This window comes from Tripterygium wilfordii, chromosome 16 (assembly GCF_013401445.1).
Source record: "Tripterygium wilfordii isolate XIE 37 chromosome 16, ASM1340144v1, whole genome shotgun sequence".
Classification (NCBI taxonomy): Eukaryota; Viridiplantae; Streptophyta; class Magnoliopsida; order Celastrales; family Celastraceae; genus Tripterygium; species Tripterygium wilfordii.
Genome location: NC_052247.1, coordinates 2,714,610 through 2,733,115, shown reverse-complemented (window position 1 = coordinate 2,733,115; position 18,506 = coordinate 2,714,610). Strand labels below are relative to the sequence as shown.

Sequence of the window (18,506 nt, the reverse complement as noted above, 5' to 3'; positions counted from 1 at the left end):
CTTAATCCAAATATGGCATGTATAATAACAGTGAGTGTTAACTTGGGTACTCACTTTTCCATCACCAAGAGGTCATGAGGTTTAATGGAGAAGCAGGGATTAGATCTTGAAATAAATACGTGAGGGCAGTGGCGGACCCAGGAATTGAAGTTACCGGGGGCACAAAAATGACTCGGGGGTCAGGGGGCAGCGCCCCCGGAATTTTTTTTTGGGTTCTTTATGTAATCGACTTACAAATATAAACGATAAATATAAAAACACATTAATAATATTTTAAACACATAAGAAACTACATTATAATTTATTACAATTGTTCTCTACGAGTTTTCATATTTTGAAAGTGCGATATTAGAACATCATTAGTAATAGTTCCGAGCAACTCCTTTTCTATGTAACATACTAGATAGTCATTCATAAATTGATCACTGATCCGGTTGCGCAAATCTGTCTTGACAATGTTCATTCCAGAAAAGCATCTTTCAACACTTGCTATTGTTATAGGCAAAACCAATGCTAACTTCAGAAGTCGATACACCAAAGAATACGAAATATGTTTCTTTGTAGACACTAGCAGTCGAGAATGAGGGTTTTGATTTTTGGGATTTTTCTATTTGGGTTGAATGAGGGTTGGGTTGGGTTGGGTCTTAGTTAATGGGCTAAGTGTGTGAATGAGAGTTGGGTTGGGTCTTAGTTAGTGGGTTAAGTGTGTGTAATGGGGGCCTTTTATTTTTTTGTTGGGGGCCTTAGTGTCAAATTGTTAAGAATGTAGGGTATATTTAGTGAAAAAAATTTTAACTGACTGGGGGCCCGTGCCCCAGTGACTATGCAGTGGGTACGCCACTGCGTGAGGGCTTAGACCCAAAACACACAACACCTTGGGTGCAGCGGTAGGAATAGGCCCAAAAAATTCCCCACATAAACCATTTCCAAAAAAAATAAAAATCACATTTCATGCCTTTTAATAAGTATATAGAAATTCCTTATGCATTCATATATAAGAAAAATCTATAAATATATATTAACCGCATTAAAAGATTTGGTAGCAAGTGAGAAAGCATTAGAAAAAAGAGAGAATGATTGATTTGGTTGAAAAATCATTAGTGTTATAAGACGTACAACATAATGAGTTGGTTGGGTGTTTGATGGAGGCCTAATAATATAAGTTAGGTGGGAACTGGGGGCAGGCATTATTCCCTGCTGAGATCCCGGATCAAGAGTTGTTTAGCTTGTTGGAAGCCCACAGGCCACATCTTACATATATGGCCAAGGATTTTGGATTTGAAGGGTGCATAATATATAGACATCCCACATGTTCGATGACACACATTTACATATCTACGAACAATACTACAGATCCCAATTTATATCTCCTCCAACACCAAAGAGGAGGTTATAATTCTCCTCGAAGTTATGTTTTATACACACTTTAAAATGTGTTATTGAGTATCTCGGTAAGAATATAGTAGATTTAAAAAATAATAAATTAAACACTAAATATTTTATCGTGACTTTTTCTTAGGTCAGTAAGTTTTATGTAAAGAAAATAAGTTATGGTACAAAATATGAGGGGCATATATTAAGAAGGCAAGGCGAAAGTCAAGTATCTAAATACTAAAATCTAAATCTTAAATCAATTTTTTTTAATATTTTGTAGCCGAGAATTTCTCAATCCAATATGCTCGTCGGACAGTTGAACCAATTCTAAATTCAAATCGACAACCCAACCCGCTCCATGCTAGTGTCAAAAAAGACCGAAGCCACGTGAGAGTTGAACTCCATCATCCCAACCAAGACTTCTTTGTTCCTAAAGCTTAAACCTTAAACATTAAAAGCTAAATTCTAAATTATATGAAGACTTATTCATAATTCATAAAGCGTCATATGTTATTTTAAAAAATGGAGCACATAAATTAAAGCATTTCAGACATTTTTTTTTCTTATATTATCGACATTGACAGCCCAATAATTGTAAGTCAAGTCTTCTGAGTCGTGAGAGAGTTGGCAGAAAACGGTTCAAAACGTTTGGTGATGTTCACACATTTCGCACAGTCGCACGTGGTGAGCCCCACCCACCCCCTACCCAACACATCATCTACATACAGCTGTCTCCATCTACCCATCGCCCTGTATCTATCTATCTATATCTATATGTGTATATATATATATGCACCATGCATCCATCCATTCGATGATGATGAGATGTACTTGAATCATCACATGACTAAACACGTCATCGAGCTCGGAGGGATTCCAATTTTTATTTTTTTTTTTATATTTATAGCTATAATTCTCTTCCAAAAACCATGTTAAGTTCTCGTTTTGCTCGTTTAAAAACAACGTATTAGAATTTTTAAGGGTTAGGAATTAATGTTTATGATTTAGGGATTAGAATTTAAAATTTAGGGGTTAGATTTTGAATTTTAGAATTAATTTTTTTTTCAAAATTTACTATATTCTAAATTAAGAGCTGACATCAAGGTTTCTGTCAATGTGAACTCTTGGGGAAGATCAACTTGTTATCTCTGGAGTAACTCCGTTGAGCTATGACTCTTCCACTCTGACACTATCGAATCATTTTTCTTAAAACGGAGAGGAGGGATTCGAACATGATCACCTCAAGGTGATACACACCATCTTTATCACTTTAATTAGTAGACTCGGATGTCGCCATTGAATCACTTAAATACTAAAATATTCAAAAAAATATTTTTAATTAAGCTAATTTTTGGGGAGATTGTGAAAAAAATTGGATCTCCTATCCTCACATCATCATATATTATCATATATGTATATGTAGACAGACTGGACGCATATATATATACATAGCTTTCTTTCATTGAAATCACAATCTCTTACAGCTCAACAAGCACTGTAGAGAGAGAGATGGGTGCGATTTCTTGCCAACGGGATCCTGATTGGGTTGTTTCTTCGACCGAATCAATCCTACAGAACGATAATCAGACGACTGTAGAATTGGAAGACGAAGAAGAAAGAATGAGACTTTTCAGTGGCTTTAATCGGACCCAGGAGAGGAAGATGGAGGAGAAGACGAAGAACAAGAAGACGAAGACGAAGAAGAAGAAGAACCAGGTGTTGCTGGAAGGGTACGTGGAGGTGCCGAGTGAGGATGATTTGAAGAGGACCAAGAGCTTGACTGACGAGGACCTTGATGAGCTTAAAGGGTGCTTGGATCTCGGGTTTGGTTTCAGCTACGATGAGATCCCTGAGCTCTGCAACACCTTGCCCGCTCTCGAGCTTTGCTACTCCATGAGCCAACGATTTCATGATGAACACCACAAGTCCCCTGAAACCTCCGGTGTATCTGAGCCAAGCTCGAGCCCGGTCCCCAATTGGAAGATCTCTAGTCCTGGTGAGTTGCTTTGATTCTGGTGTTGTCTATTGAGGCATTTAAGGTTTTGTTTTGTGATTGATCTGTGCCTTTACTGTTAATTGTAATTAAGCAATTGAGCTGTAGTAGTTAAATCTGAAGGTAATTGGGTTTATCTCTGGCGTTCATAGATTAAACCACCCGGTGAGTCCTAATTTTGTCATGTTTGTGTGGTTGAAATGATAAATTAAGTTTTTTCTTGGTGAATGGGAGCATTCTATTTGAAATATTTATGAACAGTTTGTGAACTTACATTGTAGGTTCTATAATCTACATCCACAGCTTTTTATTTTTGATCTTTTGCATATGAATCTCATTAGTGTTGTAAATTCACACAATGCACTAGTTTTTAAGGATGATTTAACTTTTAAATACTTGATTGTATTGTTGTTTGTTATGTTAGCTAAACCGATAACCATAGGACAATTTCTTAATCTTCTGTGAGTTTTGAGTTAGCAAATGGGGATCAAGCATCTTGTTCTTAATTTCTTACTTTCTCCATGTTGTATTGTTTCTTATTCAGGTGATCATCCAGAAGAAGTTAAAGCAAGGCTCAAATATTGGGCACAGGCCGTGGCATGTACTGTTAAATTATGCAGCTGATAAGCAATTGTTTTGGGTGTAAAATATTCATATTCAGAGTGAACGGCAGTTGAAATTTGCATCCGGGTTTGGAAGTCACAGCCTGGGCATTCATCTACTTTGTCCACTCCATGGGAACTTTTTGGACGAATGAGAGAGTTCCTGCCATTCTTTAGCTGGTTTGGACCAGCTCGACCCTGTCCATGATGGATCAACCTTAAAGATGCGGAGAAACAAGAGGAAGAGGACGAGGATGAAGAATGTTTCAGGTTTGAGATTAACTCAATCCTGTGTGGGTATTTGACTTCAATTCTGCGGAAAATATTATGTATTCTTACTCTGTTCACTGCAAATAATTGTTATATGAATAAAACATTAGTTGTTCTTCATCTTGTTGATATTATTGATAATTAGCTTGTGATGTTTTTACAAAGTCCAACATGCCGTGTGGGTTTCTATGCAGTAGTGCTGAGAGCCTGCATTATAAACTTCGCCTGCTAGTCTATTCACCTCTGCGTATGCTGAGGTAACTGATCTCATCTAACTGGATTGACTGCACCATTTTTCTTGTTTTAGCTATCAATCTCCATGTTTCAAACTTCCAATGACTGCTACTAACAACGATTGATTGTCTAACATCTCACTGACTCCTGTTTATCCATCCAATGGATAGATGAAATGACCCATCTGGCTGGTACTGCCGAGGGCGAGCGAGGAGTAGAGAAATACCAGTGATGCTGTGTATGTGCATATATCTCTGGATCACTATAGTCATAGCTCTCGCCGTGACTGAGTATAATGAACAATTATCTATGCGGGAAAGACAAGTTCCCTCCTTGTTTTGATCATGTTTACTGGAAACTTGACATTTTTTTAGTTTTGGTCCGTCTTCTCGACTGCAAAAGGCATATGAAGATGGGCTAAATTGCAGTTTTTTTGAAGCTCAATCCTGTATAGATAGATGTGTTTATTCCAGCCATGTTGAGATTGTTTTGAAAGGAAGGTGGCATCACCTTCCACTTGTGGATAAGGAAGGGATATTCTTTCTTGGTTCAAAATTCCTTATATTCGCAGCCTTTGAATCATTGGATGAGAAGCTGAAAGAGAATTTTCATAAGACTGTTGCGTGCATTATTTCTCTTCTTGTTCAAGTTTCTTGTTGCCTGCACGTCTTGCCATTTGTTGCGTGTCAGTTCTATATAAGCAGTTTATGCTCGGTTCAACGGTAGTGCTAGGTATCCCAACTCTATGTATCCCAGTTGACCATGCCAAACTTTGGATGGGTTGGGATACTTACGGGTATTTGTTGCGTGTCGGTACTCAGTTGTTGTATATAAACAGTTCATGCTTGGATCGGATCAACGGTAGTGCTAGGTATCCCAACTCTATGTATCCGAATTGACCATGCCAAACTTTGGATGGGTCGGGATACTTGAGAGTTGGGATACATATCATTTTCGTCGGATCAATGGGATCATTCATCATCCTCATAAGTTTTTGTACGTCAAAATTTAAAAGTCCTCAGGGGGTTGGAAGTCTACAAATTCAATTGGATGTTTGGAATTTTTTGCTTTCTTTCCATTCTTTTCACGTGTAAATGACTGATCAAACCCAAATTCTGTACAGAGAAACAATGGGAAAATTCTTTTTGTTGATGGTAATTGAATTGTAGGTCAATATTGTTAGTGTTGTGTATTCATAGTCGAGCTTCTTCATAAGAAGTTTTGCTATGGTTCATTAATTGATTGATCGGATAACTCTTAGTGCAAGTGAGATATCAGTATATCACGAGTTCAAATCTCATGGGTGTTTTCATTATCGCAATATACGAGTCATTATTCAACTCAATATGTGCGAATGTCATCATACTTTGTCTTCTTGTACTAAGTCTTGATGTAGGCATCAACTGGTCTATGGTGATTACGGAGTCTTCCTTGTGATTAGGATTTATCAATCAATTATGCATTGGGTAGTTGAGTGAGTTTCATGTTATTAAAAAAGAATGAATGATTGATGTATGCATGACTGCATGAGGCCAAATTCATATTTAGTTTCTTAGAGCAACAATATAGTTACGATAAATTCATACGAGACGGTAATTTGTGAAAAATGTACTTTTACTATAAATTTGGAGAATCTCTTAAGAATATCCGCTTTTGCGTCGGATGGTCTTACCATTTCATATTAAATTAGATAATTTTAGTAAAATTAAATTATAAAATTCCAAAAATAAACAAACAAAACATCAATTAAAGGAAGAGACAATAAAAATAAAAAAGAAAGGAAGAGACAATAAAAACGTTGTCGTATTTAATATTTGTAGATGAATTTACCGAAATTTTAGTCGATATGCAAAACGTTGCGTTTTGACCCATCTCCTTCCGTTCCCTCTTAGTACTTCTGAATTTCTCTCTGCAGACTAAAATTCCGATCATTATTCAGGGGAATTTTTCTTCAATACAGAAAGATGGTATTAGTCACGGCCGCACGGGATTACGTTAACCGGATGTTACAGGACATCACCGGCATGAAGGTTCTTATCCTCGATTCTCAAACGGTAACTTCCTACCTGCAAGCAAGCATTTGAATTCTTTGATCGTAGATGGTTTTAGTTTGTTTTGATTTTGTTTAATTTCATGCTTTCAATGTGTGGAATTCACTGAACCACATTGTTCTACATGTCACTGATTTTGTTTCTTCATGAATTGGTGTAATCAGTCATTGAAAAGGGGAAAGAAATGGAAAGAGAGAAGGAAACATTGTTAAATTTGGTATTGGTGAGGGTATCTCATGTTGGATAATTGAATTGCAGGTCAGTATTGTAAGTGTTGTGTATTCCCAGTCGGAGCTCTTCAGAAAGAAGTTTTTTTTGGTGGAATTAGTAGATTCCATTTCCATGTCTAAAGAATCCATGTCTCATCTCAAAGCAGTTTACTTCCTACGGCCGACGTCGCAGAATATTCAGCACTTGCGACGGCAGCTGGCTAATCCTAGATTTGGAGAGTATCACTTGTGTAAGTTCTTTAATGTTGGTGAGATACTACTATACTAGAGACATTACATATTTTGCCTTTTCCGATATCATGCTCATTTTTGCAGTCTTCTCAAATATGTTAAAGGATACACAGATCCATATCTTAGCTGATTCTGATGAACAAGAAGTTGTCAACCAAGTTCAGGTGCTCCCTTGTTCTCCAACATTGTTTTGTTTAACTAGTGTTTTTGTTGTCTTTACATTTCCCTGTTCATATCCAATCATTTATCATCTATTTCTGCTTCTGATACATAATAATAAAATTCTTTCTATATGGTATTTTTTTTGGTATGGAATCTTTTATAAAAGTACATATTTTTCTTATGAAATTCTGTGGGACACTGTTGTGATTGACATAGTTATGATTTGATTACGTAGATCTAGATGGATGAATAAAAAATGAAGGTCAATTGTATTTGTTATCTTGGTCTTGCAGGAATTTTATGCTGACTTTGTTGCGGTTGATCCTTACCATTTCACCTTGAATATCCCCTCAAATTGCTCATATATGATCCCAGCAGTTGTAGATCCTTCAGGTTTGCAACGCTTTTGTGACTGCGTTGTTTATGGCATTGCAGCAGTTTTTTTGGCTTTGAAACGGAGGCCCGTCATACGATATCAAAGGACCTCTGATGTTGCAAAAAGAATAGCACATGAAACATCAGTAAGTAAAATTGCAAAGTACAAGACAATGTTTAGTACTGTATTAGCTATACTATTACTAGTTAGGAATTGGAATACAGTTTTGAAAAAGCCGTGTTATAGCTTTTCACCAGATTCATATGTGGAATTATGTATCGTATATATGCATATTGATGACATTTTCTTAAATGAATTTTAATTTTGTTCCTTTGTTAGAGGCTCCAATTTGTTTGTAGGAATTTTAGTATTCTATGGAAGCTCGTTTGTTTCCATGAATTTAGTGTTCCAGAAAGATAATATGTTATTGTCTTTGTATATGGACAGAAGCTGATGTACCAGCAGGAAAGCAGTCTTTTTGATTTTAGACGCGTGGAAGTTTCTCCATTGTTGCTGATAGTTGATAGAAGGGATGACCCTGTGACTCCTTTGCTGAATCAATGGACGTATCAGGTACATATATTTTGACTATCACTTCTTGTATGATCTTATTACTTTTATATTTCATGATAAGGACATCTCAGTGATTTGATAGAGGTTTTATTTTTTTGATAGGCTATGGTTCATGAATTGATTGATATTGAAGACAACAAAGTGGATTTAAGAAGCATTGGAAAATCCACCAAAGACCAACAGGTTGATCTGCACTAGCCTTTCAGCCAAGCAGTGCAACTCAAGTTACTTCTGGTGCTGAGTTATGATATTTGTGCTACTTATGCTTGCAGGAGGTTGTCCTATCGTCAGCGCAAGATGCCTTCTTCAAAGCTAACATGTATGAGAATTTTGGAGATATTGGAATGAACATAAAGCATGGTGGATGACTTTCAGCAAATTGCTAAAAGTAACCAAAATATCCAGACCATAGGTACATGAGGTGAATTTAGATTTATATGCATGTTTGAAAATTTTCTCTTCTCTTACCATGATTGAAGTCTACCATTTCATCATATGGTAATTTAGTTTTGCAGAAGACATGGCCAAATTTGTTGACAACTACCCTGAGTACAGAAAAATGCATGGAATGTCTCAAAACATGTGACATTGGTTACAGAAATGAGCAAGATAGTTGACGAGAGAAAGCTCATGTTAGTGTCACAAACGAGCAAGAATTGGCATGTAATGGTGGGGGGGGGGGGGGGGGGGGGGGGGGTGGGGGGGGGGTGGGGCGAGGGCAAGTGGCAGCGTTTGAGGTTGTACATATATAAGTCCATTGTGATTTCATATGATATTACATTTTTACTTTTTCATTTTTACGATTGTTGCATGGGAATGGGGATCGGAAGCTCTACACTCAGAGCAATTTGTCGAAGAGCCAACCGCTAAATCAGTGGTGTTTCTCATGATTATGTATGCTGCATATCGCAAGTGTTGATCCATAACTCTTTTTTTAATAACTTTCTTCCAGGCAGTTACGGATCTCTTAAACAATGAAAACATTTCTGATATTGACCGTTTACGGCTAGTGATGTTGTATGCCTTGCGCTATGAGAAGGAGAGTCCAGTTCAATTGATGCAGCTTTTCAACAAGCTGGCTTCTCGGTCTGCCAAGTACAAGCTCGGGGTAATGTAGCCAAACTATTACAGTCTTTTGTTCTTTAAACTTTGTGTGTTCAGGTGTGTATTACCCTGAGTTTCGTTTTTAAATACAACTTCCTTGTCTCTTCAACATTATATTTTCCCTATTGATAGTCTGTCTAGGAGGCTGCAACAGACAACAATTATGTTGATGATACTTGATACAAGTACCCTTGAACTGGCTACAATGAGATATGGGTTCTAAATCTTCTATATGTGGAATTGCAGCTTGTCCAGTTCCTCTTGAAGCAAGCGGGTGTTGATAAGCGAACTGGTGATCTCTTTGGAAATCGAGATCTTTTGAATATTGCTCGTAACATGGCACGTGGACTGCAGGTTTGTCTGGATAATTATACTTTCTCTTCTATTTATAATTTATATCCAGATGATTCAATATAGCCTTCCCACCTTGTTGTAGGGGGTTGAGAATGTCTACACCCAGCACCGGCCTCTTCTGTTCCAAACTATGGAAAGCATAACCAAGGGCCGTCTAAGAGATGTGGACTACCCATATGTTGGAGATCATTTTCAGCAGGCCAGGTTTGTTTATTGAATTAAAATTCTTTGCACTAAAAAAAAGCATTTTCCTGAAAGATCGTCTTGAAAGTTTCATCTATAAACTCATTTTCTGGTTCGCCATGTCATCGTTTATCCCTGTGTTGTGACAAGATAAGTCATCTATAGTGGAGTAGAATGTACTTTAGCATATTTTGTAAAGAGAGTTGAACATAATGCAAAAGATTTGGCTAGAATATCTTACTGACACAAGCTTTATCTTTGAGCAGACCCCAGGATGTAGTTTTTGTTGTTGGTGGGACGACATATGAAGAGGCACGTTCTGTTGCTCTGCAGAATGCCAGCAATTCTGGAATTCGTTTCATACTTGGTGGATCTGTAGTACTCAATTCTAAAAGGTACCTTTTCACAACAAATGAATTTTTAACTAAAAAGTACTAATAATAAAAAGATTGGGCATGGTGTAAGCAATCTTGTGATTTTCTTTGAGATTCTTGTATTTCAGAAGGCGGTTTTTGTGGTTAGAACCTGTGTCTCGTAGGTTACAAGTGAGCATAAAAGCAAGGAGTGAATATTAAAGCTATGTCGTAGGATCGGGATATGGTTAGGAAGATGGTTAACATAGGTAACAAAGGACTGGAAGTGACAGCTAACAAAATTGGTGGTGAAGTATACTATGATTTTAATTATGCACGGAACTTTCCTTCTGTTTAATCTTCATTTGGATTGGAAATGCAGATTTATTAAGGACTTGGAAGAGGCCCAGAGGATTATCAAATCCAGCACGAGCGTCATCTGAGGAGGCTCTGAGGATAACTAAATCAAATACTAGTGTGATCTGAAGCTCAATCTCTTCCTATTTAGAAACTCCAGAGCCATATCTAGTCACCTGTGGTAGGCCTAAAAACCCATCAAATTCTACTTAGGTGATGATGTCTCGAGAAAAATGCAATGCAAGACTCAACCAAATACCAGATGGGGTTGGAATTCAAGATGCAGAAATCAACGCCCAGGAGTGGAACAAGTGCAGACGAAACTTACAATTTGTTGGTTACTCGGACCGCTTTTGATCTGGAGACTTTGTTCATCGAAGTACTGTTACTTAGAGATTACTTTTGGGGAGAATCATGTAAAAAAAGTACAAACGAAAGCCAGAATTTGATGAGGGATTTGCTTTGTTTGGATTCCAACAAGGAAAATGCTTGAGATCCCCAATATAGTTGGTTGTATGGGGTGCGATTTTTGACATGATATGGGAGTAACTCGATCCAGTTGGACGTAGCTTATACTCCACTTGTTGGGTCTAGTATAACCGATTTCACAAGTACGAAGAAGTTTTAAGAACATAAAATCCCACGTTACTTGGACTAATATCTATCGACTAGTTTATATGGGTGATCCCACTCCCCTACAATTAACAATGTCTTTTTCCTAGACTCAATGGGTTGGACTTCGGCCAGTTGTTGGATTTGGGAGGAACAAACCTGTGAGGATAATCTGATGTATCCATGGGAATTGGAATCCCAAAACGGACTATATGGTTTGTTCAATGATACTTTTTCATGGGCTTAAATACCATTAAGTGAGATAACCCAGAAAAAAAAATCATGCAGGTCCAATGTATCTACATGAACCAGTAAACTTAAAGCGGACAATATCGTTGATATAAGTAGGGTTGGGGTTTTCAACACGGCGGACAATATGGTTGGTTCAATGAGACCTTTTCCAGGGCCCTTGGGCCTGAGTACCATTAAATGAGACGACTCAGGAAAAAAAATCATGCGGGTCCAATGTATCCGCGTGAACCGATAAATGTAAAGCGGACAATATCGTTGATATAAATAGAGTTGAGATTTTCAACACGACGGACAATATGATTGGTTCAATGAGACCTTTTCTTTGGCATAAGTACCATTAAGTGGGACAATCCAGCAAAAACAAAGTCATGCGGGTTCGATGTATGCGCATGAACCGGTAAATTGAAAGCGGACAATATCACAAGTAGGGTTGGGATTTTTTATTTTCAACACAGTTCATTTACACCCGTACACAAACTGGAACCAACAGAATATTTTTAACACAATAGCTTTGGATTGCACAAACATTAACAACATACAACCATAACAGACAAGCTCATGCATTGGTATTTCCGTTAAGGCCTCTCTCATGTCTTGTTTGTTATTGTGTTGTGGAGTTGTTGCTTGTAATTAGGCTGTATCTTCTTCTTTTTCAATCCTAATCAACTATGCCAGAGTCCAGCGTCCCTGCTTCTGATATACAACTTGTCAATGTAATGTTTGTTCATACAATACCCGAGACCGGGAGGCTACTTCCTTCCGCGAGCCAATGGAACGCCATAGAGCTCGACTTCAATCTCCTCCCTCGATCATCTTCATCGTCAAACTCCCATGATTATTCCATCCCTTCACCGTATTCTAAGTCCTATGATTATGATATTGTAATAGCTGATAAGAAGCATTTCAAGCGATTTCTTTACGGATTAGTTGCTCTAATTTTAGTTATTATAGCAATTGTCCTGTTAGTGAATCTCTTGCCTCATAAACAGAAGCACCGTGGGCCTTCAAAGAACCTCAGTCTTGCAATAAACCAGGCTTTGATGTTCTTTGATGCTCAAAAGTGTAATCTCCTTCTGTCACTCTCAATTTTCAAATTGTGTATATATGTGTATATATATGTCATATATTTTTGTCATTGTAGTAATCTATGGAAACATTTTCTCTCTGCAGCTGGTCTGTATCCAAGAAATAGTCCTGTAAAATTTAGAGGAGATTCAGGAATTCAAGATGGGAGCTCGAGCAATCCACCGGTTAATCTTGTTGGCGGGTTTTATGATTCTGGCAACAACGTAAAGTTCACTTTCACAACAGCTTACACCATTACACTCCTCAGTTGGAGTGTGATTGAGTATCAAGAAAAGTTTGCTTACATAGATGAGCTTGATCATGTCAAAAATATCATCAAATGGGGTACTGATTACTTGCTCAAAGCCTTCGTGTATTCAAATTCGACTTCTTCGACAGTTCTCTATTCGCAGGCAAGTCAATAGCAGTTTAACATTATTGTCCACATTTCTGTACGTGCCAGCAATCGATAAGTATGTTTTTTTATATTTCAGGTTGGAAGCACTGGTAGCGATATAAGTTGCTGGCAGAGACCTGAAGACATGAACAATCCAAGACCAGTTTCTGTTTGTAGTAGCACGGATTCTGATCTAGCAGGGGAAATCATTGCAGCATTATCAGCAGCATCAATAGTATTCAAAGAAGATAATTCGTACTCGAAATCTTTAGTTGAAGCTGCTGAGAAGTTGTTTCAGGCAGCGTCTGTAGACGATCCAGGACACAGGCCAAGAACTTATACTGCAGATGATGTTTGTGGTGGAGGAGCTGCAAAGTTCTATAACTCCTCAGGTTATCAAGATGAATTGGTTTGGGGAGGAACTTGGCTGTCTTTTGCTACTGGAAACACAACTTATCTTGCCTATGCCACGAACAGGTTTCGGGAAGCTGATCAAGATCAAATTATATCAGAAAAAGGACTGTTCTATTGGAACAACAAGATTGCTGCTACCGCGGTAACTTCACCGGATTTCCTCATTTTCAATATATGATTTGTGTTCTGAAGCTATGAATGTTAGAGTAATATTTAACTACACCATTTAGGTTCTGATGACAAGACTTCGATTCTTCAAAGACCCCGGTTACCCCTATGAAGCTGCGTTGGGAAATTCGTCGAAGAATACAGATTTTCTCATGTGCTCTTATCTTTCTGATAAAACATTCAAAAAGACACCAGGTAACTTTGAAGCAATCCAATTCTACAGATATATAGCAATCCATATATGCAAATATACAAAGTGATTGAATTATAAAGGTTACTATTCTACAACTTTTTAATGTAGGTGGCTTGATCATCTTGAGGCCTGAGTATGGCCAGCAACTCCAGTTTGCAGCAACAGCATCTTTCCTGAGCAAATTATACTGTGATTACCTTAAACTTCTGCGTAAAACCGGCTCAAGTTGTGACACTCAAGGCTTTTCTCTGCAAATGTTGCAGAAATTCTCTCTGTCTCAGGCAAGAAAGCGCGATAAGTACTACTACAAGCTCTATCAGTGCATAAAATGTAATCTAACTGCAGGAACTTCAATACTTTTTCAGGTAAATTACATTCTAGGAGATAATCCAATGAAGATGAGCTATGTTGTCGGGTTCGGAGACCATTATCCTACCAAAGTTCATCACAGGAGTGCATCAATCCCTTGGGATGGTCAGTATCACTCTTGTCCAGAAGGGGATAGATGGCTTTACTCTAAAGACCCTAATCCAAATGTTCTCTTGGGAGCTATGGTAGGAGGACCAGACCAATCCGACAATTTCTTCGATGACCGGAGCAAACCACAGTTCACTGAGCCAACCATATCAAGCAATGCCGGATTAGTTGCAGCCCTGATTGGACATTATGAACTCCCAGATTCACTGGATTTGGGAATAAACCAAACCGGTATCTTCGACAAGATTATCTTGACAGCTTCAACACCATGAAAATGTTTTCTAGTTCATACTTGCATGTAATGAAGTCATCAAAGAAAAGAATAAAACAGTGGAACACTAATGTATTTCTTCACTAAATTCTTTGCAATGTCTTTCTTCTCATTGTTGTTAAAGAAACTGATATAAACCATAAATTGGTTTCGGTTTTCAACAACTCTATTGCACAAGGCTCTCGTAATGAACGCAACGCCAAGACAGATGTACGCAGCCTTACCTCCACAAGTGCAGTCACAATGAAGCAAGTCTACCACTAGTACTAAAGCTACAAGAAAAGATGGAGCTAGACTGATAATTCTTTTAACTCAGACAAAGAAGAGCTGTCAAGAACATAGAAGAAGTAGGATGGATTACAGAGGGCTGCTGTAAAAAAACTAGCCATTATTGTAGCTCCATTATAAGACTCAAAAAACTTAAATTTGATAAATTATTTGTATTTTAATCGGTTCTACGAATCTAACGATATATTTTTCATGTTGAATTCCATACAAAAACTTTCTTCCATATTATTTAATTTATTTCAGTAAATGTATTTAAATATTTCTATGCCATGATATGTTTCTGTCATGGAAATGTAAAAGAAAAATACATAAGATAGCAAATCCAGTATCCCATATGAGTCGAGCCAAGAGATTTCTGGTGCACGGTTCTGAATATTATAAGTTCCAAATCTATGACCAATTCAAAAGGGTAGGGGTAGTGTTCTGATTGTCTAACATTGGCAGATTAAAGGAACTCCAACCATCACTGATCAAATCTGCAGGAATCTTCAAGTACTGATCATGATCGGGAAAAACTGCATCAAATTCCGGCGATTGTTCGGTCGATTGCCATGTAAATTGGGGCAAAGTGATTGCATGATCATCAGACCACAATGCATCCTGAGACACTTCTTCAACTACTCCAAGTAATCCAAAACCATGATTCTCTGCCAAAATTTCCTGATGAGGCAATGCTTTTTCAATCGAATTCGGTTCCCCGATTAAACCCGTCGCCGGATAATCCTGACATTCGATCGCCACATGATTCTCCGATGACCTATTGTGATCCTGGTTCAGAGAGTAGGAAGAACCAGAAGTTTCAGTCGTCTCGTCTCGCAATTCTTCTCCAGAGGAAGAAATCCTGATTCAAATACTTAGCGAAAACAAGCGCCATGTCGATTTCTTCGCACTCATTAGAGTGAATTTTACCAGAGTCTGAATTAGGCCTCCCAAACGACTCATAATTCTGTCGATCACTGGAATGGAGATTAGTCCGGTCAATCGTCCGGCGGGCAGCCTTGGCGCGACGATGTTTGCGACAACCCCCACCGACCGGTACATTTCTGAGCGAGCCGCCTTTAGTCCAGTACCTCCGACAGCCCTTGCAAAAGTACCGAGGCTGCGAGAGACTGTAATTGTTGTAATAACAAAACTTGGTGTTTGGAGAGGCACAGCGGGGGGCAATTAGGAGCAACCTCGCCGGCAACATTGGAAGGATTCCAGTACTTATTCTCCACCATTGGAGGGCAAAGAAACAACATTGGGTCACTGAAATTCGCCATAGTTGCAGAATTACAGAGTTGGGAGAGATGATTTATGGTGTAATGTGATGGGTTTTGTGTAAGATTTCTGGTTGATTATAAATGTGGGGTGGTCGGTTGGGGAGCCGTTAGGACGAAGAAAATCATGTGCCTGTGATTTTGATGGGAATGTGTAATTATTGTAGGCTACTCAACTGTACAGTAGCCGGATTGTTGGCTGACTCTGTTGCCTCACGTGGCCTTTGTTCATTGGTCACATCAAGAAAGTGATTTTTAGGTTGATAAGTCAAAGTGCCTTGGTTGTCATTAATTGCTGTGGTTGCTTATTCTATGAAGAGACCATGATGCCCTTTTGATGAATTGGTATAGAATTTGGTCAACTCAATCTTTACTCTCTTTTTTTTTTGTAAGCGAGAATTCCCATTAAATAATTGGGTCAACTCTAAACTTGAGCTGTCAATTCAGCTTGCTCTACATTGGCGATAGGTAAGAACTGGACGAAAGCCTGCACGAATAAAATTAGGCGAATGCCCCACAAAGGAAATAATGCTGAAGCTACTGATCAAAGGAGTTGACTTGTGAGTTGTGACCTCCCATATCTGTACGGAGTTACCAACTTCTTCATCCCAACCAAAGCTCACTCGGTTTTGCCAAATCAGCAAATAGTGTACTCTAACTCTGTTTGAGTTAGGCTTTGAATTTCTAACTTTGGAATTTGTAGAACTATTTATACATGTAGTCATAAGGTCTACACATGTTTGTCCTTTAAAAGACTTCTCAAGTGTTTGAGCTCTGACTCATGCTTATAAATCACATCGTTGGCTTCCACCAAAATGCTATGGAACTTTTTACAAGTTTAACACTATTGCATTTGTGGGGTCAATTATGCGAGGTCTAACAAGTAGACTATAAGGGAGGTAAAATCGAGTCCATGCACTCATATCATGTTATATTTTGAAGAGATTGAGAGAGAGGCTTTGCCCAACCTACTTTAAGTATTGCTCGCTCTTGGTTTGAGGTCTGTACGTGTTTGTCTTTTAAAAGCGCCTAAATAGTTTGAGGTTGGACTCACACATACAAATCATATAATTGACATACATCAAACTGATGTGAGACTTTTTTACAAGTTGACATAAGCTTTTCGAACTAGTCATTTCTCAAAATGAATTTTACTTACAAAAATGATAAAGATTCCAAAGGGTATCATTTCAAAATTATTCTAGTAATGTGTGACACTCATTGATTGTCTGGGATTTTTAATGGAACCCTTTGTCATGATATCACCACACTCAATGAATGAATGAGACACACTACGAGATTGGGGGATTCCAATTTCGGGCTCCAATTCCAACTCCAATTATCTTCCAAAATTATGTAAATCATGAATTAAAATATATTATTAAGTATTTTGGTGTTCATAATGCTAGAAAATAGTAGATTTTGAGGAAAAAATTTTAAATACTAAATTCTAAATTTTAAACCTTAAATCCTAAACCCTAAATATTAAAAATTAAACTTTAAATCCTAAACCTTAAACTATTTTTTTTTGCTAAATACCTAAACCCTAAACACTAATCTCTAACTCCTGAACTCTAATACTCCATGTTATTTTTTAGAAAAAATAATTCATGATTTAACATGATTTTTGAGGGATAATTGGAATCAAGAATTGGAACCCTTCCCTTTCCACACACTGTTTGGGATGATAACCGGTTGGGATGGACCTCGACTTACTGAATTCGAGGATGGGTAGTTTTGTAATTTCGTAAGGTGGCGCAGGGAACGAAATGTCGGCATGTTAGTTAGGAGGTGAATACAGTGAACTGTTCACATAGGGATCACCAAAGAAAGAATTTCACGCAAGGAGAGAATTTAACGGGATTGGTAACGTCGGGGTGCATGTGGATTTGCACGTGCACAATGTGTTACGTGGCATGTCTTCCATCCTTTCAGTTTCCTTGTATTTCAAATTTCAAGTTCTGTGACTTGAACTTGATTATTGAATTAATTAATCTGCAATTAAATTAAGCAAAGCAAGATCTCAGGTCACGGATGGTGCTGCCCACACGTCTACCTCAGTATTTGTTAAAAAATATCCCTGATTTTCATGGTCAAAGTAAGGTGAGCCAAAGGTTAATGGGTGGTTGCAAGTATGGGTGGCAAAACTCTGTTCGACAGAAATAAATTAAGTTTGGACATAAGTTATATGTCCGAATTCTATGTCTAAACTCAAAATTTTTGTCTGGCTTAAAATCGGGTCCAGGTCCAGGTCCAGGTCCAAACACAACAGTTTGCTTGTTCGAACCCTGACCTAGTAACTCGAATTAGATTATTGTTTGATTTACTTGTTCGGATTTAAACAAATCCGGGTTTGGTTAATTAAGTACGTTAGAAATCCAATCCAGGTTAGAGTTTGGACATATAAATATTTCATAAACACGTGATGTTGTTCGACATGAAACTGAATTTTGACCACCCCAACCCTAGCCGCAAGGGTATTACTCTCAGTGGCAATCAAAGTCAGGACCTCTCGAACCTATACAATTTGGCTCAAGAGATATTCATCACTATGCTATTAGTGAAGAGGCTAGTTAATGCTTCCCCTCATTAACATTCCCACACTGCAAATATCTCATGTTCAAACCTACTAATATGTGTTATGTGTGTGTATGTATATATAT

General features: G+C 37.9%; 3 protein-coding genes and 1 pseudogene across 5 annotated transcripts; 3 read left to right on the top strand and 1 right to left on the bottom strand.

Annotated features, from left to right (window-relative positions):
* Window positions 1–2,837: 2,837 nt before the first annotated feature.
* LOC119981152 lies at window positions 2,838–5,035 on the top strand. 3 transcript variants are annotated; one of them, XR_005464032.1, is made up of 4 exons: window positions 2,838–3,370; window positions 3,912–4,239; window positions 4,437–4,496; window positions 4,644–5,035. XR_005464032.1 is itself a non-coding variant. In XM_038824196.1 (2 exons), the coding sequence occupies exons 1-2, from the start codon at window positions 2,884–2,886 to the stop codon at window positions 3,989–3,991; spliced, it is 567 nt and encodes a 188-aa protein (XP_038680124.1). In that variant the 5' UTR covers window positions 2,838–2,883; the 3' UTR covers window positions 3,992–4,368. The 3 variants fall into 3 exon arrangements, 1 of the variants encoding a protein (XP_038680124.1); XR_005464031.1 differs by having other exon boundaries at window positions 4,434–4,496; XM_038824196.1 differs by lacking the exons at window positions 4,437–4,496; window positions 4,644–5,035 and having other exon boundaries at window positions 3,912–4,368.
* Window positions 4,182–11,046, top strand: LOC119981153 (annotated as a pseudogene).
* LOC119980669 (endoglucanase 10-like) lies at window positions 10,710–14,308 on the top strand. The gene is made up of 8 exons (XM_038823469.1): window positions 10,710–10,826; window positions 11,007–11,058; window positions 11,170–11,274; window positions 11,987–12,373; window positions 12,482–12,789; window positions 12,871–13,329; window positions 13,418–13,550; window positions 13,657–14,308. The coding sequence occupies exons 1-8, from the start codon at window positions 10,710–10,712 to the stop codon at window positions 14,295–14,297; spliced, it is 2,202 nt and encodes a 733-aa protein (XP_038679397.1). The 3' UTR covers window positions 14,298–14,308.
* A 666-nt stretch (window positions 14,309–14,974) lies between these two features.
* Window positions 14,975–15,939, bottom strand: LOC119980668 (dof zinc finger protein DOF1.2-like). The gene is made up of 2 exons (XM_038823468.1): window positions 15,402–15,939; window positions 14,975–15,352 (listed from the first exon to the last, which is right to left on the bottom strand). The coding sequence occupies exons 1-2, from the start codon at window positions 15,771–15,773 to the stop codon at window positions 14,975–14,977; spliced, it is 750 nt and encodes a 249-aa protein (XP_038679396.1). The 5' UTR covers window positions 15,774–15,939.
* Window positions 15,940–18,506: the final 2,567 nt, after the last annotated feature.

What these genes read in the sequence shown, in the direction of transcription:
- LOC119981152 (XM_038824196.1), top strand. Translation starts at nt 2,884, where the DNA reads ATGGGTGCGATTTCTTGCCAACGGGATCCTGATTGGGTTGTTTCTTCG. An exon ending in TTGGAAGATCTCTAGTCCTG is followed by an intron (nt 3,371 to 3,911) that starts GTGAGTTGCTTT and finishes TTTCTTATTCAG; the next exon opens with GTGATCATCCAGAAGAAGTT.
- LOC119980669 (XM_038823469.1), top strand. Translation starts at nt 10,710, where the DNA reads ATGGGGTTGGAATTCAAGATGCAGAAATCAACGCCCAGGAGTGGAACA. An exon ending in TGGAGACTTTGTTCATCGAA is followed by an intron (nt 10,827 to 11,006) that starts GTACTGTTACTT and finishes AACTCGATCCAG; the next exon opens with TTGGACGTAGCTTATACTCC. An exon ending in TAGTATAACCGATTTCACAA is followed by an intron (nt 11,059 to 11,169) that starts GTACGAAGAAGT and finishes TCTTTTTCCTAG; the next exon opens with ACTCAATGGGTTGGACTTCG.
- LOC119980668 (XM_038823468.1), bottom strand. Translation starts at nt 15,773, where the DNA reads ATGTTGCCGGCGAGGTTGCTCCTAATTGCCCCCCGCTGTGCCTCTCCA. An exon ending in TCTTCCTCTGGAGAAGAATT is followed by an intron (nt 15,353 to 15,401) that starts GCGAGACGAGAC and finishes TCTCTGAACCAG; the next exon opens with GATCACAATAGGTCATCGGA.